Source organism: Acomys minous, assembly GCF_964271855.1.
Source record: "Acomys minous genome assembly, chromosome: 16".
NCBI lineage: Eukaryota > Metazoa > Chordata > Mammalia > Rodentia > Muridae > Acomys > Acomys minous.
Genome location: NC_140498.1, coordinates 39,533,466 through 39,555,036, shown reverse-complemented (window position 1 = coordinate 39,555,036; position 21,571 = coordinate 39,533,466). Strand labels below are relative to the sequence as shown.

At 53.0% G+C, this 21,571-nt stretch overlaps 1 protein-coding gene and 1 long non-coding RNA gene across 5 annotated transcripts in view; one reads left to right on the top strand and one right to left on the bottom strand.

Annotated features, from left to right (window-relative positions):
* The window catches only part of LMF1 (lipase maturation factor 1), an 81,674-nt gene that overhangs the window by 51,494 nt on the left and 8,609 nt on the right, over positions 1-21,571 (top strand). For all 3 annotated transcript variants that reach the window (XR_014775731.1, XM_084763379.1, XM_084763380.1), the window contains 2 exons: positions 409-474; positions 13,606-13,773. Coding sequence is in view for 2 of the 3 variants with exons in the window: in XM_084763379.1 (XP_084619505.1) it covers positions 409-474; positions 13,606-13,773 (234 nt within the window). In the remaining variant the exon portion in view is untranslated. The remainder of the gene's footprint in view (positions 1-408; positions 475-13,605; positions 13,774-21,571) is intronic.
* LOC311587004 overlaps positions 16,971-21,571 on the bottom strand; it is a 37,533-nt gene continuing 32,932 nt past the window's right edge. The window contains exons 3-4 of one of the 2 annotated variants that reach the window (XR_014775733.1): positions 20,185-20,522; positions 16,971-19,135 (exon numbers count right to left, since the gene is read on the bottom strand). This is a non-coding gene — a long non-coding RNA (uncharacterized lncRNA). Of the gene's footprint in view, positions 20,523-21,571 lie in introns of both variants that reach the window. The other variant, XR_014775732.1, reaches the window with a different exon arrangement.

The following is a 21,571-nucleotide window of genomic DNA, read 5'->3' as shown; positions in this document are numbered from 1 at the left end:
CAGTTTACTAAGTGAGCTATCTCCCTAACTCCCTAAAAAATGGTTTTAAAGAAAGGGGTGCAGCCTAGTGATTGCCTAAAATGGGCGAGGCCCTGGGTTGTATCCCCAACATACCTCCCAAAAGAACACAAAAGCCCTGACTGTATAGAGGACACCATTCCTGCTGCGAGCTTGTTAGCTTTTAGTCCTCTGAAGGAGCCTGTATGCCCTCACCACACAGCTGTTTGGATTTTACCTCTTGGAATACTTCCCGCAGGAAATAGGCCCCTCCCTTATTCCTTGAAGCACAGCAACCCGGGCCTTTGGGGAGGGGGTCACTTCTTGTGACGAGAAGTAAATCCTGTTTGAGGTCCTTGCGTCTCAGTGGCCAGCCTATGCCTGATGCTCTCCTCTGTCTTGCCTCTGCAGGGCCTAATCAAGATCCGTGGGGACAAGTGCTGGCTGGACCTGACCTGCATGGACTTCCACTATGAGGTGAGCACAGATCTGGCTGTGGCTGACATATCTATCTTGCTGCTCCCAGAGGTCCCTTCATTCCTCCTTTTCTCTGGGGCAGGGACAGGTCACCAGGTGGCTTATAGAGTGTCTCCCTCCTGCTGGGCTGGGTCTTCTAGTGACCTGGTTCCCTGCCCAGGCCCCTTACTCCAGGCCAGGCTAGACCCATCCTGGGACCTGCAGCTCTGGCTATGTCTCTCCTACAGGGACAGGGTAAGGGTAACCATACTCCATGCTGTGCTAGGCTTCCCAAAGACAGTTGTCGTGGACACCAGGGCAGCCTGAACCCTTGGCCCAAGCCTCCATTCCTCAAAACAGGCCCATGGGCTTGTGTTGGGGATGAGGGTGGGGACAGCTTCACCCTGCAGTTAATCCAAGGGCACGCGACATCATGGTGATGTCCATCTGCCCATCACCCCATGCCAGGAGAGCTGCAGGTCCTGCTTGTATCTCATGCCCCCTCCTTCTCCCTGCCCCAGCCCGCACTGCCCACTGCTCGAAAGCAGAAGTTAGTCACTGATTCTCCCCACTGAGAGCTGTGGGGACCAGTCCCACCCTTTGTCATATACTGCAGTGCTGAGTCTAGACACGTAGGCCCTCTGGCTACTGCACCTCTGGCGTTCTTTTCGCTGTCAGTCGGCTGGAGGGATATACCGTCCGCTTGTGCTTAACCAAGATGTCTAGCCTTTACTTTTTAAGGTCTCAAAGGTATGGGGGTCTCCCATGCCATCATCCTCATCTATCCCAGAAATCCTGTCTCTACTTGGCTGGGGGCCCACAGTTTTCTCATTCCTATAGGGGCTGGAGGTCTCCAACTTCTGTAAGAGCCAGAGAGAATGCGCGTTCAGCCTTGCAGTAAATGCAATGAGCTATTTACACGTACAGGCCATGCACAGAGGACAGGGCTCAGATACCCAGTCCATGAAGCCTGGGCTGCCCCTGTCCATCAGGCAGCAGCATCTCACTAAGATGGCCCAACACCCACGCAGGATACAGGTCCACCTGCAGGTTAGTGCTGACAAGTCCAGGAACCACCTGGATACAGAGTTCACGGAACTGATGTCTCCCAGACACAAAGCCAAGTGAGGCCTGCCCTGCAGAACAGCCACACACTGGAGTCTGTGCTTTCATGCACACCTCCTGCATCATGCATCTCACCGCAAGCCTGGGCACACTTACTCAGGAGCTCTGAAGCATCACAGGATCCCTGCCCCCTTCCCCACGGCCCGGCCAAACAGGTGAGGCAGGGATCACATCACATCCACAGAAGCCCCATGCCCATGGCTGCACTCTGGCCCAGCAGTGAGGGTGGGTTGTGAAGGTTCCTGCACTTATTGGCTTCTTTGGACTATGAGAGCCCGCGTGGGAGAAGGTAGTCCCTTTGCCTTATGGGTCAGGTTGACACTGTGCTGATGTTCTGTTCAGATGTGGCTAGCGGACAGAGTATGCCACTAGCCAGCCTAGAGATGCTCTTCCTGGTTAAGGATTAGTCTAGGCATGGCACAGTGGCCATGAAGAGAGAGCCTGTCCAGGCCCCAGCGTCAGTGAAGAGGCTACTAGCACCTAGACCAGAGTTGGGCATGACTGGCCTTGGGACAGAGCCAGACCCAACTGATGGGCTGGGGTGTGAGAAGGTAATGGAGAGAGGGCCCTCAGGACAGGATGGAATGGTCTCTCCTCAGTGGGGTGCCACACAGTCTCAGAGCTGTCCCCCCAGGCTCCCACAGTTAGCATCCAGCCGAGCAGGAGGCCACCTTTCTGGTTAGAACTGACGTCATGTGTGCTAACTGTCTATGTGGGTGTCTCTACCAGTGTTTGGGTGATGCAGTTCACAGGCAGCAAACTGTGGGGTGGGGGTGGGCTGGGGGGGGGGGAAGGCCTGGTTGGCTTCAGGCAAAACCTATCAAGGGCAGGTTCTGCACCTCAGCCCTGCAGGGATATGGGCAGACAGAGAGGGTGCGGCTGTGCCTGTGAGCCAGGCCTTGTGGGATCAGTGCTTACAGATGGGCTAAACCATGGCCCTTGAGTGCTCAGAGACCATAGCCTCAACAGCATCCAGAGATACAGCCCTACACCAGATACCTGTCATTACAAGCAGCAAGTCCCGGGTGTTCCCTACCCTCTTTCCAGTTTGGCTATGAGCGGGGCTTCCCGTGGCCGTGTTCAGTCCAGTGACATGTAGGCCACATCACAGAGCTCAGGGACATTTTGTTGGGAAGCAACATTTCACAATAGGCCAAAGGCCAAACAAAGAGATGTAGTCTCTCTGGTCCCCCGAGTCACCGACCCTGAAGCTCGAGTGTCCTGGTCTAAGTTGTGGTGACTCACTGTGTGGGCATGACTAAAGACCTCACTACTGGGATTGGTGATGGTGGCCAGCTCCCAACACTGCCTCTGGGGTCTGGTGAGCAGAAAGCTCTTGCCAGGCACCTCTGTGACCAGCCTCACCCCACAAGTGCCATCGTCAGTGTGGATTTGTTGTGGATAACATAATATCCCTCACCCCACTACCCCCACTACCACCGTACCAAGGTTCCAGGGGTTTCAGGAGCTGTGTGCCCAGAGTCTGAACAAAGACCAAGTGTAGCTGCTCCTTGACTATGACAAGGCTGCATCCTTGTCATCAGATATCCACAAAAGAGTGCCAGTGGTCCCTGGGTGTCACAGCTGACCACGTGCTGTGGTTCACCTTCACAACGTGGGAGAGGATCCTATCACACATGACCAGCCCAGGAAACTCCCAGGGGATGGTTTCTACTGAGCACCTGCCACTCGCACACCATCGCACGGTTGGAAGGCCCCTAAGCTCTTGATCTCCACGTTCTTTCCATATGATGTCCTAGCTCCAGGCCCAGCCCACCAGCAGCCACACCGCATGGTCTTCCCCACACGGTCTTCTGCTTGCTGTCAGACACCTGTCCCTGGGAGGCAGGAGCACGTACCACGTACCTTCACAGGTCCTGTGTTCTGTCGCCTGGAAGAGGCTGGTGGGTCCCTGGGCCCTGCTGCTGACTGCAGCGCTGTCCCCAAATGTGGCTCACGTGGAGGTGCCATTGCACAGGCCCTGGTGCTCAGCTCTGGGTTGATGTCATGTAGCCAAAGGAGCAGCCTTCTCCCCGCCCCCAGCACATCCTCTGCTGGAGAACCATCTGGAAGCTCTGCCAAGAAGCTTGGGGCCCTGCCCACAGCACGGCAGTCATGGTCCACTGTGTGCAGCATCCAGAGAGTGCCGTGAGGTGCCATGGCCTGCAGCACTTGCTGACGGAGACAAATATAGATCACCCATAGCAACCGTGTGCCACACTCAGGTGTCTGAAAGGCACTGTGTCCGTTAGAGCGGCAGGGAGTGCAGTCACATTTGTGTACCAGCGTGAACGAGTCCAAACCTTTCAACAGCAGAGTGTTTTCATTTCTCACATTCAGACCTTGACATTTCCTGGTGTTGGACACGTCACTTGTATAAAAAGTTCCATCCTACAGCTAAATCTTAGCACGGATAGATGCCATTTGGTTCACTGAGCTGTTGGAAGATGCTCTGTAGCCTGACGAACCAGTCACCCACAGAGGACTGTACCTGCCTCCCTCCCCCCCTCCTCCCCTCGTACCCTCTCTCCCCTTTTCTCTCTCCTTCTCGCCCCCCTTTCCTCTCCTTCCTTCTTGTTCTCCTTCCCCTTTATCCGTCTCTCCCCCTCTCTGCCTGTCTCTGGCTCCCCCCCCCCTTTCTCTGGATTTCTCCCTGTCCCCCTCCTTTCCCCTGCCTTGCTCAGGGCAACATGAATGAGGTAATAGAAGTTTGCACTGTTGCTTTGCCGAGCTGACCTTTAATCCAGGGAAATAAATCACTTTCAGCTCCTATTATTGGTGAAGGCCCGCAGCCTCAGCATGCACAAAAGAAGCCTTTGTGTGGTGTTACTTGTCTTTAAGTTAAAGTGTCAAGCCCATGGTAGGAGCAGCTGATGCCTCCTCCTCCGTGGTCAGCATGGGTGCCATGATTACAGCCTGGGAGCCATGATTATAGCCTGGGAGCTGTCGCTGCACATCCCTGCCTGTCTGCCTATCTGTTCTGTGACGTGCATGTGTCCGTCCACCTCTGCAAATGTACATCAGGGCAGTATACCTGATGCAGGGGGTAGGCGGCCTGCTGCATGGGCCTGAGACCCTGGGCTCTGCACGTCTCTTCCCTGCTCTAGCATCCTCTAACGAGGAATGTGGTCTTTGCCCACAGGCAGCTTTGTTTTAGCATTGCTATAGTTTCTCCTCTCTCTTGAGAGTAGGAGGCTTCATTTCCTGTGTAGGTTTCCTATGTCTAAAGATGGAAACGATGTCCCCAGGTTGCAGCAAGTATAGCACTGAGGTGCCAAGCACTTGGGGGTGGGCATGTGTCTCAGATGCTCCCACACATACTGGGAGCTGGGGCAGGCCAGCCTGAAGAGATACCATCTGTCAGTCCCTCAGCAGGAGCTGGGAGGAGGGACCCGAAGGTGCTACCTCTCACACAGAATCCCTGTACTGCCCACACACCTGCCTCCACGGCGCTGGCTTCCAGGCAGCCGACTGGTCAGATGGGACTGAGGAACAGGGAGCAGTCCAGTCAGATAGGGCTGGCCTGTGGGATCTAGGAACACCTGGTCAGCTAGGCTGTCTCTTCCCGTGTTAAGTCTGTTCCCTCTTAATCTGAGCAGGTTAGAGGAGTGGCCTAGGGTGGGGGCGTCTCTGCGCCAGCCGCTACCTCCCTGCAGGGCCGCTGTCTCCTTGTCATCTCTCTTGGTCTCGCAGTTCAAGGTAAGTGCTCTCAAGGACTTGGGGAAGTCTGTTGCCAGGATGAGTTTCAGGGCCCCGGCCCCATAGAATGGCCTGTACCGGACACGTGAAGGCCCAAGTCTTCGCTTCCATTCTCTTAAACAAACTGCTGCTTCCGAGAGCTCAGAAGGCAACATCCTGAGATGCTTATACCACAGAGCATTTCAAATGCCTGAATTATAGGCTTAGAGCCCAGTGGGTAAAGGAGCTTGCCACCAAGTCTGATGCCTTGGGTCCAATCCCCAGAACCCACATGATAGAACAGATATTCCCGCAGCTTGTCCTCTGACCTCCATGTGCACTATGGCATTCACCCGTGCACATGCAATAAGTAAATAAATGTAAAGTGTTTCGAATGGCGGCGTCAGCCTTTAGGAACCACCGCCTCTGCCATGGCAGATGGTGGGAGTGGCTGTCGTCTGAAGACTCATCAGGTCACACACACGTTTGAGAGGCCACATTTAGTTCTGTTGCTGGAGATTTGAAGGGGTTTCCTGCTGTCTCTCTATCTCATCCTTTCCTCTCAGGGCATCCACAGCACTCCTATAACAGCTCAGCCTCGGTGAGACTGTATGCCCCAGCCCCCAAGACCCACAGGAACTCCCACACAGTTCTCATCCAGAGGGCTCAGCCCCTTGGCCATAGGCCTAGGCCCCCATGAGTTTGTGGAGTCTGTGTGGAGAGTGTGTCCACTGGACAGAGAGGTCCCTGCTCTGCCAGGAGGCTGGGGCTCTGGACTTTTGGTTCTTCTACTTGGCACATTGTGTCGGTACCAGTACAGCGTCTGTTTTCTCCTGCCGGTCAGCACTAGACTCTTTCCCTTGCCAAACTCCAAGCAGTGGTGTCCACGACTGGGTGGACACTTGTACAAGAGAGACCACGTACCTCATGGGCCGGGCTATATACCACAGACTCTGTAATACGTCCTCTGTAATACAGAACGTCTTTTTGCACTTGGTCCATGCCACCTGACATCCTCGGTGCAAGAGCCCATGCCTGTAACTCTTGCGGGTGCAATGTGCCTGTGGTTGTTCCTGCAGCTACCGAGAGTGAGATGAGTCCCCTGTCACACCATCTGGGCACAGCCTCAGGTACCAAGCATGGAGAGGCATCTGCCACTCCTGCTTCTCCTCATCCTCACCCAAGCCCCTGAAGTTGGGGTTGGTGATTGCAAGCCAGCACCCGCTGGCCTGGCTGCTGCCTGGATTTCTTAAGTAGCTTCGGAGGCTTCGAGCTGATTATTCTCCGGGGATAGAGCCTAACAGGTCAGAGCCTCCGGCTTGCGACATCCCACATCATGTGCCAGGCTCCTTCCGGGACTCTGACGTTTCTTGTGTCCCAACACTGCAGGAACTCGTTCTTTGTTGTTGTTTTATTTTGAGACTGGGTCTCTCTATGCAGTCCTGGCTGTCCCTATGTAGATCAGGCCGGCCTCAAAGTCAGCAGCCTGCCTGCCTCTGCCTTCTGCATGCTGGTAAAGGTGTGCATCGCCATGCTTGGCAAGAACTCACTAGTTCTTAGACACATGGCTGGCCTGGCCCAGCAGGGTCTCATGATCCAAGACAGACCAGTAGCCTTAATACACCCCTCGGCACTCATACAGACACGCATGCGCAGGCTGGAGCTGCTCCCACTGAGTCAACACCATGAATTCCAGCACCGCCTTTCCCCCTCCTGCACCCAGAACCCACTCAGTGTAGGCCTCTAGACAGCAGATCCTGCTCCTAATTGCAACTGGGAGACACACACTACCAGCTGTCTTGGGCTGTAATTGGGCGAGGGTCACTGAGTGCCCTGCAATTTAGGGGCCCACTGATCTGGGAATAATTTGTACCAAGGTTGAACGGTCCCCATGAAAGCTGTAAATGTTCACTTTACAGAAGCTGTGACTGTTGCATCCAGCAGCCTGGTTGCTGCAGCTTATGTGCTTGTCCACTGGCAGTTTCCTTGATTTGTAGGAAGAAGTTGTTTTATATGTGTTCTGGGATTGTATATATCGGGGCCCCAGGCACAGCCCGGCTGCAGAGTCAGGCCTGTGCCCCATGTCACTAGGAAGGACAAGCCACCAGACCAGGGCCTAGCAGTGGTGGCCTTGCATCTCCAGGTCACCTTCTATGGTGACTTCCACCCTTTTCATCAGAGGTAAGACAAGCACTGCTGTCATGGTAGAGGGGAGGACAGAAACGCCCAAACTGATCCTGGACTTAGTTTGGTGACAGGCTATCCCCGGTGGCTGTGAGAAGTAAGTGACGTAGCACGCACTGGAATGCAAAGCCACGCTACAAGCGTGGAATCGCATTTCAAAACATGTGAGAATTGCCCAGATATCGTTCTCTTATGGTTTCTTATTTAATTCCTTTACTGTCAGAGAGCATACTTTAGACGTCTTGAGTCTTTTAAATCTTGGGGGGTTTGTTTTTTAATTCTCTTTGTGGCCCCGTACTTGGTTTATCTTATGGGCCATTGCACTTGAGCACTGACGAGTCTGTGCTGCGTGTGAGACAGAGGTCAGCCAGGTGGCATCATCGGTTGGTAGCGTTTCCCGACTCCTCTGCACACGTCCTTATTCTCTGCTGGTTTTATCAAGTACACACGCACATGCACAGAGAGCGAGCAAGCTCCAGTTCACACTGGATGAATACACTCACGTGTAGTTCCATCCCCCTTTGCCTTGTGTGTTTGCAGCTGTGTTCAGTGCACAACTGTTTGTGCTGGTGCCCTTGTGGCCGCCATAAAACTGCCTCTTCGTTCCTGCTCTGCTTTGTCCCACGCTGTGCTCCAGCATGCTTGTGACAGGCGCCTCTGGGGTGCCTCTTCATCCGTACCTCTTAGGCCACATATGTGCCCACATTTGAAGTCGCCTCTCGTGGGCAGTTTGTAGCTGCCGCATCTGATTTACTTACCCAGGCTGAGGGATTCTGCCTTTGAACTGAGTGCCTAGGCTGCTTGCTCCAGCTGAGCTCCTCAGGACACACACACATGTTTCAGCATGTCATCTTACCGTGTGTTTTGTCTTCTCTATTATTTTTCCCCTTTCTTCATATTTTTCTGACTTCTTATAGATTCAATGAATATTTTCATGGCTCTTATTTCCTTCCTTTTTTACTAGCTATAACTGTAACTCTTTGTTCATTTGGTTACATAGTCACTGGCTTGTTAGTTGTACTTTGTGTCACTCTGTTGTTTTATTTCCGTGGTCATTTTAGGATTTATACTATGTACTGTGTGTGTGCATGCATGCTGTACACAAGCATATGTATACACAGAAACACACACATATATATGCGTGTATCTATGTACGACATAGTCACCTTCAAGTGATGCTATTTTAAAGCTTCTGAACGAGCTTTACAACACCAGTGCTCCACAGTTTGCCTTTTTGTTGTTGTTTTTTGTTTTTTTGAGACAGGGTTTCTCTGTGTAGCCTTGCCTGTCCTTGACTCCCTTTGTAGACCAGGCTGGCCTTGAACTCACAATGATCCGCCTGCCTCTTCCTCCCGAGTACTGGGATTAAAGGCGTGTGCCACCACACCCGGCCAGTGTTTGCCTTTATACATTGTCAACTCTATGTTGTTTGAAGTTAACATCTTTTAAAGATAATTAAGGGCAGGGAGATAGCTCAGCAGTAAAAAGCACCTGCCGAGCAAGCCTAATGACCTGAGTTTGATCCCCAAAACCCACAGTGGTAGGAGAGAAATGACTCCTCCAGAAAGTTGTCCTCAACCTTCACATATGCACGGTGGTGTACACACACACACACACACACACACACACACACACACACACACACACACACAATAATTTTAAAAAAATAGTTAAAGTAGAGAGCAGCCTGTGCTCATCAGTAGCCTTGCAGACTCCCACGCTCAGCTTTTCCTCCACCTCACAGCTTCCTTCACCGTCTCATCGAGTGGCTTGTAGGAAATAATGTCTTTATTTCCCCTTTGGTTTAGAACTCTAGGCTGACAGGCTAGTGCCCTAAGGGTGTTCTGTGTCTCCTCACTTGCGTCATTCCCCCGGGCGGAGTCCTTGTCTGAATCTCTAACACATCTTCGTTCTGTTTCTTTTCTCTATATCACGACTCTTGAGCAGTTTGATTAGGGTGGAGTCATCTTCTTCCTGTTTCTTATGCTTGAGATCTGCTGAGTTTATTTTAACTATGGGTTTGTGGGTTGCATCGCATTTGAAAAACCTTTCCTATGCGCTCTTCTCTGGGGCTCAGATTACACATGTGTTACACTGCCTCAAGCTGTCCCTCTGGTCACTGGCGATTTTGTGTTCGGCTTCATCTTGACCTCCACTGATGTCTTCCTACACGCACCCTTTTTCTCTTCAGACTCTTCTGCTGATAAAGCTGTCATGTGCTTTCTTAATGGTGTGAGTGTAAATTCCTTCCCTGTTACCTTTTGTGTGATTTCTGCATCGCTCTGCGGTTTCCATGGGAATTATATAGAACATCCTGAAGTGGTTTATGCCAGCTTTGCCTCACACCATAGCGTACAAGTGATCGTTCTGCTCCCGTGTGCCCTGTACCCGCTCCCCTCAGGCTGGTTGATGCCTCAGAATGATATCTTTATATGTTTGGATCCAAAACTTGAGCTAACAATATTTTAAGTGTGTTAGTTTGAGTTTATATGAAAACAAAACATGGGATCACAAGCCAGAGTTCTAATAATGCTAGCTCTTAGAATAATAATGGCTTTTAAAAGGCATGTGTTTCTTGTGTAAAAACAAACGGTGAGATCCTTAATCTGTTACAGTCACATAGACTTTTGAATTTGAATTTGAAGAGGTTCTTTCTTCCCTATGTCAGCCTTTAGGGGTCCTGTAACGTGATGTTCCAGGTTCTGCTTTGCACTTTGGAAGGCAGGGCCACCCACACATCAGGGGAAGGCCAGTGCAGTATGCCAGGGTCTCCCCTTCCCCTCAGAGCATCAGTGTCACAGCATGTGGCCGTCCACACAGCAGAGTGACCTCTCTCAGATGGACATGACCTTCCTTACAGCAGGGAGCCCCTTGCCACATAGAAACAGCATTTCTCAAAATGGATACCATGTCTCACAGCACTTCTGACCAGTGCTGTGCTCTTCCTTACATGGAGGTATCTTTTCTCACAGTGCAATGTCCTTCCTCATGGAGAGGCCGTTCTTGTGAACCTAGCTTCATAAGGCCACACAATATCTCTTGCCCGTGTTCTTTTGATGAGGACCAGTCCTGCAGCCAGCTGGGACTTGAGGAGAGGGGACATGGACTCTTTTCTCAGATGATCCATTGGGTGCTCATCTGGTGGGGACCTGCTGGTAGCCACCTGTGGCAATCTGTATCACAGAGGAAAGCGCATTACCTTGCCTGGTTCACAGGGCTTTGGTCATCCCAGTCACTGCCCTTACGTGAGCACCTTTCCTTTTTGCATTTTCTTCTCTTCGGCCTCCAGTCACCCTGGGATGTGGGAAGCAGCCAGCAGCCAGTGCGCAACACTGAAAGGGCCCCATGGCACAGCTTGCAGACCTTTCACCCCTTGCCCAGAAGTGACCACCATGTTGGGTCTCTGTCTCCAAGAGCCAATTACTATGATCCATAGGCTGCTGGTCTACTCTGCTCCTGGAACACGGTGGCCTTGTTTGTCCTAAGCCTCACTGTCAATATGAGTTGCTCCAGATGGAGCTTGGCACCATCACCTCCACATGCCCCAGTGATGAGCAGTATTCAGGTATAAGAGAGGCTACTCACGCCATAACAGCCTAGAGTCTGAGGTTTAGGCCTGTCTTGGGCATATATGCATCACCTTCCTTTGCGCTCCAAGTGAGGCCAGTCCACAGGTGGCCAGGGACTGTCCCATGGTGGGGACTGTAGCAGGGCAGTGTCTTCAGTGATCAAGTCAACATGTGACACTTGAGAGTTAAGAAATTTGTCCTCACAATGGCAATAAGGTGTTCCCATCACAGCCAACCGAGCATGTGGTCTTCTGTCTCTGGAGGGAGGGGCAGACTGTTCTGACTTTGGGCCATTCTCAACACAGACCTGTATCTCCCCAAGATGTGCCAGCCTCCAGATCCTCAGCTAGGTATCTTCACCCTCTGTGTTCCCTCATGTTTCTCTTACTTAAAGGCGTGGTGGCGCACGCCTTTAATCCCAGCACTCGGGAGGCAGAGGCAGGCGGATCGCTGTGAGTTCAAGGCCAGCCTGGTCTACAAAGCGAGTCCAGGACATCCAGGACTACACAGAGAAACCCTGTCTCGAAAAAACAAAAACTGTCTCTTTGTAGAGCATATTTGTAAACTCTGGCCCAAGGTCTGGACTACACTGTGCCTGTCGAGACACTTCGTCACTGCTGTCTACTGAGCCATCATTCTGGGCTTCCAGCGGGGCTGCCGTGTCAGCAGCTCCTGGCGCTCTCTTGTGCTTTATGGGGTGTGATGTTGCCACCCCCACCACAGTCACACTCACCCACTCCACAGCTTTCACGAAAACAGAAATGAGCCTTGTCCCTGGCACGGTGAGTCCAGAGGCTGCGGCCCTCCCTTGTCCTATAGGATGCTGTGCCTTGAGGCCTCAGTTCACAGATCAGACCCTGCTTGGACAGTCGGGCCCTGGCCCACAGATCAAGGAAGGCTGTGCTTCCCCAGGATACTTTCAGCAGAGGTGCGGCATTTGGGACATCAAATGACTCTCCTTGCCAGGAAGGCCGGTAGTCACACCCACTACCACTGCCTTCTGCATTATCACTCTCACTTTTCTCTGGTATAGGAAAGTCCGCGAGGACTCGGGTGGAGGGCTTCTAGCCCCCTGGCAACTGCCTCACTGAGCTTGTGTGGAACCTCTTGCTGAGCTCAGGTCAACGCCTGAGTCTTGTGGTTTCCCTCTTTGTAGTACGTTGTCCTGCAAACATGGACACTGTGACTTTGAAGCACAGGGACTTTGCATGTGCTGTCCCTCACTGAACTGAGGTGACGTCCTTCCCGGTCCTGTACTTCCTCCACCACCACCACCCTCCCCGCCTCTTCTGCCTTTCTACCCTGCTGGGACATCCGGGAGTTTCAGGGATCCAGAGGGTGTGACACAGCCCAATGGCAGATGAAGTGCTGAACTGCTCGGTCCTTAGACAACGCCTCTGCAAACAGCATCTCCAGTTGCGACACAGTCTTCAAGTCCAAGAGATGTAGAGTTCTACACTGATTCCCAGAATCTGCCCGACAGGGGACAGTGACAAGAACTGCAGATGCGGCCCAGGGTGGTGGCAGCAAGCCAAGTGTGTTTTGAGGAGAAGGTTGGGTCTGGCAGACAGAAATCTTGCAATGGCCTCTGTCTCCTGTCACAGGGCTACTGGGTCACTTTGCTTAGACCACTTGCTTATTCTGCTGGCAAACAGTTTAAAAAGGGGGAGGACACACACACGCACGCACGCACGCACGCCCAGTGCTAGGTAGAGGGTGGCCCGAAGCATTGGCCTGGCTTCTGGCTTGTCCTGCTAAGCTGTTTATTTTTCTTGTGATCACATGGATGGTTCAAGTAGCCGGACCCCCGAGTGGAGAGGAGCAGGGCTCATGTAGGAAGCCAGGCCTTGAGGGAGGGAGGTGTTCTGGCAGGGCCTCCTTACCTATGAAGATGCAGTGACTCGACCTGTGCGCTCCTTAAGTCCCCTATAGCCAAGGTGGAATCCCAAGGGGACTGTGCCGAAGAAGCAGCGAAGCACAAGGCTACCATCCAGGCGTTGTTCCAGGCCCTTCTCTGGCTCCTTTACTTCCTGCTCCTGTTTGTTCAGAGCCACTGCTACTGTGACCCTCATATGCTGCCCCCCTCCAATTCCCTATGCTCAAGCTCATTTCCTGTGCAACAAGCCTGTATGCGGGAGCCCCCCATCCCCACCCCAAGGGCAAAAGTACCCCAGGACTCATGGAGCCCAGCAGTGGGTGGAAGACCTGAGGTGGGCTGTGAGTACTAGGTGGCAGGCCACTGGCAGCTCAGGGAGCCATGAGCCCAAGGCAGCTGCCACCCACAGTTCCTCTGCCGCTTAGAGATAACAGGCTGGTTCCTTCATCTTTAGCCTCTTCATCTGTTCACAAGTGTTTAAAGATGTCTCCTTCCACTATAGTTTACACTTTTGCCTACAGAGAGTGAGGGTTTAAAACAGAGCTAAAAAACTTGCTTTTGTTTCAGAAATAGCCTGCTCACAGAAGTCCTCCAGCCCCGATGGGCCGGGCCATTTGCACATACACAGGGCCGGAGAGCAGATGCGTTCATCTTAGCCAGGGCAGCAGCACCCTTGTCAGTCACAGTTGGTAATTCAAAAGTCCTTTTGTGTCCCCACAGACTCAGCCAGTGCCCAACCCGATGGCCTACTACCTGCACAGGTCACCCTGGTGGTTCCACCGCTTTGAGACACTCAGCAACCACTTCGTGGAACTCGTTGTGCCCTTCTTCCTGTTCCTGGGGCGCCGGATGTGCATTCTGCATGGGGTGCTACAGATCCTTTTCCAGGTAAGCTGGGCCAAGGTGCCACCACTCAGGGTCCCCATGTGTCTACAGAAGACAACAGCCTGCCTCGCCATTTCTGTCTTAGCACCAGGACCATAGGGAGAGGCCTCCCCAGCTCCGCCTCACCCCCTGTAGGACCCCATTGCATCCAGTCCAGGCTGGATTCCAGGGTCCCCCTTCCCAGCTGGTGTCTGGTTGTCCTCAGGGGGCAACATAGACCTTGCTCACGCACACTGTGTTCCCAAGAACACTGTGTTCTTGAATCCAATCCTAAAATTTGAAGTTTCTTTCTACATGTAGACATTAGTGAATTGGGGTGACAGGGTCTTGTGATTCCTCTGCCTTTAATTCCTGAGGGCTGGTATCACAGACATGGGCCTGTCTGTCTTCCCCTCATTTTGCTTTTTGAGCCAGAGTCTTGCTACGTCATCCGGGCTGCTCCTTCCTCAGGCTCCCCGGCAGCAGGGAGGACAGGCCTGCACCACAAGCCAGGGTCATCTTGCGGTCTTGGCTTTCCGTTTTCAGCCATGAATGGATGTTGACCGTAGCTGACACTTTGCCCATCAGAGGGTCGCTGGCTCTTCCCCTTCAATATGTTAATGAGGTGAATTACATTACTGCTGCTCTGGGCTGAGCTAGTTTCATATTCTAGAGTAAACCCAGCTTGGTCATGCTGTGGATATTTTACTATATTGCTGGGGCTAATTTGCCAGTGTTTTGTTTTAGATTTTGCATGGTTGTCAGTGAGAGAGGCCTGTCTGTAGTTTTCCAGCCTAATGTGAGCCTAGTGTGGATTCCCCGTCTGGGCTCATTGCCCCTCACTCATAAGCTAAACCCCCGTCTCCGAAGGGTCCCTAGAGACGCAGGCAGCCTGTTCTCAGGAGCCTGGGCAATGCTGGGTGTGCTTCTGAGCAAAGCGTTGAGAGCTTTGCAGTGGCTGGGCCTGTAGCTGTGGGGCAGCCTTGGCAGTCAGTATTTTCCTGGGAATAAGCATGTCTGTTTCAGCTGTTTTCAAATGCATTAGCGAAAAGGGGAGAGGGGCGTCACGTTCTCCTCAGTACAAAGTTTGGATCTATGAGTCTCTCTTTCCTCCCCATGCCCTGTGTTAAAGTCAGGACTGACTGTGAGCAGATGTCTGGGTCTCGCTGGCACCTTTGCCACAGAGACCTTTGGCTGCTAAACCATCTCTGGCCCTCTCGATGTTCCAATAGGTTAGCTCCTTTTGTTTTGTATTTTAACAAGGATACTTCTAGCAGCTCTGCAGAGATCACAGGAAATTCCTTGTGCCCCAAGCTGATGGGGTACAAGATGATCGTGCACTGATGACACAAGTCCCAGACGTTCTCTGGGTTCGGACAGTGGAGAATATTTGTGCACCATCTCTGTCATGCCTTCCTCCCCTGAGAGTCCTTGGTGAACACTGGTCTGTCTTCCTCCACACTGACCGCTGACCCTCAGTCTTTCGCAAGCATCTTGGAGGCAGGACCACGATGTGTTACCCCTCTAGCCAGCCTCTCTCAGTCATGTGCTTGAGGCTCCTCACACCTCCCTACGGCGTAACTACTCCTATCTCAGAGCCGACATCCCCACAGGGTGCCTACTTCCCACACATCATCTGGAGGCCACAGACAGTGCCAATTTGGAGATGACAAAAAGATGTGCCCTACTGGCCCTGGGACCCAGACCACACCCTGCCTGGGAGGCAGGACTATCCAGCTGGGTAGACCAGACGTCATGGAGAGCCATCGCCTTGGGTGTGTCTCCACCTTGTTCTGGCCGTGTATACGGTTGGATAGGGTGGTGTGGCTATCCTGGTCCTGTACGGCCTAGAAAGGAAGCTGGTGCCTAGGCTGGGCCTTCTAGAACATCACCCAGAGCCTCAGGGGGTGAGGACCAAAACAGACACATCAGTTCCACGCTAAGCCCCAGGGGACTTTTGCAGACACCAGGGCTGCTATGACGCTGGGAATCACTGCCTGGAGACCGGCAGCTGCACAGGCGCCGGAGACAGGTAGCAAGAGTCCACATCTGGGCACAGCAGATGCTTTGGGTGTTGGGGGTCTCCTGGGGTTCCCAACTCTCTTCTTCCTTGTGTACGAGGGGCTGTGCAGCAAGCTTCTGTGTGAGACACCGTAGAAAACGAAGAAGCCTACACCATACCCTCCAGGAGCTACCATTAACTCCTTGTAGTCCTTGCAGAGGCAAGGACATTTGTCCTGTCCGTAGGGGACCAATCCCTGGCTAGCCATTTCCACCTGTCTCTCGTGGTGGAGAACATGAACTGGCCACGCTGTGTCCAGAAGAGAGCGGAAACATCCACGGCCTTTCCTCCCCAGGCCTGGTCTGACGTCCCCCGGGGCCAGCTGAGATTCATCCTGCCCAGCAAACAGAGTTGAGTATAGGATTGGGGTGAGTAAGGCATGGTCTTTACCATCCCAAGAGCCCCCCGCGGAAGAGACTGGGTGCACTTCACCATACAGTGCTGTGGCCACCACACTGCGCCTGCCACCCTGTGGTAGCTGAGTGCAGCCTGGTGCGGAGCTGCACTGCGGCCTGACCCATTGGTTCCTGTGTTCCTTCCTTCCTGTGGGCCAGCCAGAGTTTGAGCTCACTCACTTCCTCCCACACTCAGTTTACACAGCTGCTCTGAGGATCCCTGCAAGGCCGCAGGAGCCACGTGGGAAGGGCCGTAGAGCTCTGAGGGGATGACCCCGGAAGGGGCGGTATGGTCAGCCTCCGCTGCTGAGCTGGGTCAGGCCATCCGAGGCCCACCATGGTATCAGTCCCCACCAAGGAGCCAGGAGGAGGTGGGGTTGGGCCTGAGACTCAGCAGTGGGAAGGCAGGAGGTGGTCTTGGGAGAGGCAGCTCTTGAGGTTGAGTCCTCTGTGAAGGTGACGTGGGGCTACCCAGATGCCTTGGGAACAAATACATGTCCTCTGTGGAAGGTCCCTGTGACTACATGCTTGTCCTCTGTGGAAGGTCCCTGTGACTACATGCTTGTCCTCTGTGGAAGGTCCCTGTGACTACATGCATGTCCTCTGTGGAAGGTCCCTGTGACTACATGCGTGTCCTCTGTGGAAGGTCCCTGTGACTACATGCTTGTCCTCTGTGGAAGGTCCCTGTGACTACACACATGTCCTCTGTGGAAGGTCCCTGTGACTACATGCTTGTCCTCTGTGAAAGATCCCTGTGACTACACACATGTCCTCTGTGGAAGGTCCCTGTGACTACACGCATGTCCTCTGTGAAAGATCCCTGTGACTACACACATGTCCTCTGTGGAAGGTCCCTGTGACTACACGCATGTCCTATGTGGAAGGTCCTCTCAAACTCCTCCCTCCCATGTGGAAGCCTGCCTGCAAGCATGTGTCCTCTGTGGTAACTGCAAGCCCAGCAGGGACATCCAGAAATCCCCCCTCTTCCTTTTGGGGTCATGTTGCATCTGCCCGGAACATCTGCTATAGCCTCTCTGGGGCTAAATTCCACCAACACACGTTCATCTTCTTCTGCCGTCCCCGAGCCTCACCCGCTCACTCCACAGCACAGGGAGGGCCGTGCTCCAAGCCGGTCATCCTCAGAGCACACTGAGAGTTCGTTGAGAACTCTGCCGGGCCAGGGGTAAACACAGATGGGCTGTGACGAGATTCATTTCCCTCAGAGGAGATGGCTGCAGTGACTAGAAGGAAAACAAGAAAGATAAAGTCCCTTTGGAGCACTTGGACCGTGTGCTGCATGATGAATTCCAGTCGTACTGAGCAAATAGGCTGTGCGGGGAGGGCTGAGCAGGCCTGACCCCTGAGCACAGCCACCATCCGCCCACCTGGGCGAAGTGTCACAGGCTGTCCCCTTGGTGCTTTATCAGAACGGGATGCCACCTCGTGACAGTTAGCCCGTATCATCACCTTGGCTGGATTTAGAATCCTCTCTAGGGCACGTGCCCCTGGGTGTGTCTGTGAGGGTGTTTCAGAGAGCACTGAGGAGGGAAGACCCACCACCCTGAACATGGGCCAGGCCATCCCATAGACTGGGGCCCCAGACTGAATGAGATAGAAGAGGGAGAAAAGAGAGCTGCGCACCAGCATTCCCTCCCCCTCTGCCTCCTGACTGCAGCCATAACGTGTCCAGCCACCTCAAGTTCCCACTGCCGTGCTTTCCCTCTCGTGACGGACCGTATGCCCTCAAATGGTGAGGCAAATCCTTAAGTTGCTTTTGTAGGCTTTTCTGTAACAAGTAAATACAAAGTGGGCTCCGTGGGGCTTGGTTCTCTTGGATTTCCCACCTGAGTGGGGCAAGTTTTGACAATAGGCTCACGCCAGCAGCTCCCACCAATAAGGCCAAGCGCTCCAGGTGGGGGCTACGTCATCCAGAGCTCCCTGGGTGTGTAACCATGGCTGTCAGGCAGCTAAGGAAGGCTCGTGCGATGCAGGCTTCTAGGCCATCAGCAGTTCAGCTCACTGAGTCTGCCCATGGGGAGTACTGACCCCTGGCCGTGGCCACTGGACATCACTCCAGCCTCACCAGAGCAGGGACAGACAGACACCTGCAACGGGTGAACCTGGCATCTCAGCAGAGTGCCCAGCCACAGCCTCGCTCCACGGCGTTGAGTTGCAGGCTCCCTGTTTGAGAACAGACATAGTTGGAATCTCCTGAGGTGTCTACAGGTAAAAGACTAGTGAAGGCTCAGCGACACCATCTATCCCTCCAAGAAGTGCTGACTACTGCCTCCAAGGCAAGAGGTTCTAAAAACTAGAGCCCGAAAGGGATGCCCCAAGAACTCCATAGTAGCTGGGTGCCACCTAAGGCCCTTCCCCAGCAGCTTTGAGTAGTATCTCCAGACACACCGAGAGCCCCAACAACTCTTCCCTATGCCTTGCTTTCCATGAAAACAACCATGATTTGGGAAAAGAAGGAATAAAGGCCTGCCACATGCCCCCAAAGCTAAGCGGGGAGGTTCCTGGCACAGAAGTGTGCAGCACAGGAGTAAACACGGTTCACGCATTCCCGCCATCTAATTTGGTCCATAGAGGAGAAACCAACAGCCACCCAGCCCACTGCACCATGGGAAGCCTTGGGATCTGCCACCTGCAAGCTGGGAACCCAAGAAAGCTGGTAGTCTGGTCCCAGTCCAAACTCAAGAACCAAAAACCATGGGAGTCACCGTCTTCATTCTGGCTCTATCCAGGGACCAGGCACACCCACAGGCCAGAGCAGGAGGAGGTGGACAGCCAGCCCAGGGAGAGGAGATAGGCCCTCCCTGGACCCTTGTGTTCTTTCCAGGCCGTTGGTGGGTGGGTGGTGATGGCCAATGCGTTGGGCAGGGCAGTCACCACGCTGGCTGGTGTTCCATGTGCTTCTCTTCTGGATCTGTACAGACAATCCGGAAACAACGCTTCATCGGCCGGCTGGATGCACCCCAGCCCAGTCAGGCTCTATATATGATGATTGTTCTAGTCCATCAAAAGCAAGCAAGCAGGGCTGGAGAAATGGCTCAGAGGTTAAGAGCACTGACTGCTCTTCCAGGGGTCCTGAGTTCAACTCCCAGCACCCACATGGTGGCTCACAACCATCTAGTTACATAAATAGCGCACCGTATGCAAAATGATAAATTTAAAAAAAAAAATAGCAAGCATGTAGCACACACCTGTAACCCTCACACTCAGGAGGCTGACACAGGAGGTTTGAGAGTTTGGGGACAGGCTGGGCCTAGAGACCCTGGCTCAAAAACAAAAAGTTCTGTGTTATAGGCTAATTTATATACCCATTGTTTTCAATTATCACAGTCATTATTACATTGTTATTGTAAAGAATTTTAAAGATTTAAAATATATTTTTAAAAATATGTGTAAAAGGTGGAGGTGGGTTGTGCATATGTGAGCGCAGATGCTGCAGAGTCCACAACAGGGTGTGGGAGCCCCCTGGAGCTAGAGTTATAGGCAGGTTTTTTTTTTAAAGCATACGCTGTGGGTGCTGGGAAAGTTGAGTCTTTTGCAAGAGCAACGAGTGCTCTTGTCTACTGAGCCATTGCTCCAAGCCCAAAAAACCTAAAAATTTAATAAATAGGCTTTTCTCCATTTTAGTGCTCTTCCCTGGAGAGCTCCAAGCTTACAGAGAAATCCAGTTCTGTCTGAAGCGTTTCATTTTGTTTTGTTTTGTTTTGTTTTACATTTACTAGCATTCTCTGATGGGCATCTCTCTCTTCTTTAAAGACGGGGTCTTACTATAGAAGCCAGCTGGCCTCAAACTCACAGCGCTCTGCATCAGCCTCTTCAGTGCTGGGTTTAAAGCCATGTGCCACCACACCCAGCTCACTTTTTTTTTTTTTAAGATAGACGTCATCATATAGCTGAGGCTAGCCTTGAACTTGCAGCCCTCCTGCCTCCGCTTCCTGAGTTCTGGGACATGCACCACCGTACCTAGCAGCTTGACAGCTTCTTCTGTTACCGCTGAAGGGTGTCCTTTCCTTGTTCCCTATCACACATGGCGCCAGCCGTGCAGTTGACCTTTGTCACATTTGTCCCTACTCCTGTCTGTTATGTGCAGTTGATGGTCACTCTCGTCCCTGCTCTTCTGTGTGATGTGTCCTTCTCGCAGGTTTTGGAAATCGGATCAGGGCCTGTGTTGTTTCTTGAAGCCTGTTCTAGTTGTGCTTTCCTGAGCTTCTGTGACCTGTGCACCTACTGTTGTCACCAACTCGGGGAACTCAAAGCACTGGCTTGTTCATGTTCTGTCTCCAGGCTCCGCTTCACGTGCACTGGAAGACATTTTAAATGGGACACATTTACACGAACATGTGAGAGCGGGCATGGCAGGCACCCCAACTCAGGCACAGAGCTGAAGCCGAGCAGCAACATGCAGCACCCAGTCCACACAGAACGAGTCCTGGAGTAGTCCCGTGAACCAGTCACTCCCTCAAGTCCCCCTAGGTAGGGACCATAAACACACAGATGACAGAAACGCTAAAAACCACAGGTGCAGGCTAGACTTGGGCTGGGCTCCTGGGCGCTATGGGGGACACCAAGACCTGGGGGCTCTGCAGCTCTAGCAAGGTGGGAAGTTGGCCTGTGGTGGCCCTTCTGTGTGGGAGGTGCTGGGAGTAGTGCCATTCTCAAGCGTCTGCTGGGGCGAGGGAACAGCGCACGTCTGGGTGCTAGATTCTGTATGATGGTGTTCCGATGAAGCAGGCCACACAGAGACTGAGGGAAGGGTGTGTGGAGACTTGCGGGTCCCCTTCCCAGCCTTCTCCTCGTGTGTGGATGTTTATGGAAGGCAACGGAGAAGTGAGGGAGCCACAGATCTGCGTTGTACGGCTGAGTCTGAGTGGAAACCAGCTCAGGGCGAGTCCTGACCACCTCTGAGACCACTCCTGCCATCAAGGATAGCTCGGTCATGTCTGCAGGTCTCAATTGCTGCAGCCCCTGCAGGGGCAAGGGGTCTATGGGAATTCACATTAAGACTGTGGTACCTCCTTACAGGTATGAGCAAGTGGGAAAGGGTAAGGCCAGCCCTCAAAACTGTTCTTGCCAAGTGTGCTGGACCCCGCCGCCATTGAGACACATTTTGATGAGAGCTAGGCCATTTGTTCCTAACCGGCCACACTGACTCTGGCCTCCGGCCTTCCTTGGCCAGCTGCCTCTGTCCTCCAAGTCATAGGCATTCATGGTGGTCCCTTCACTATCTCCAGCCCTAGGTCACTGTGTTGTCTCCTGCTCCTGTCTTGCTTTTTGTAAACTCCACTTCCCTCTGGGTTCTTGTTGTCCCCAAGCCTCTGCCACTAGGCCTGCCTTAACCAGAGCTGCCACC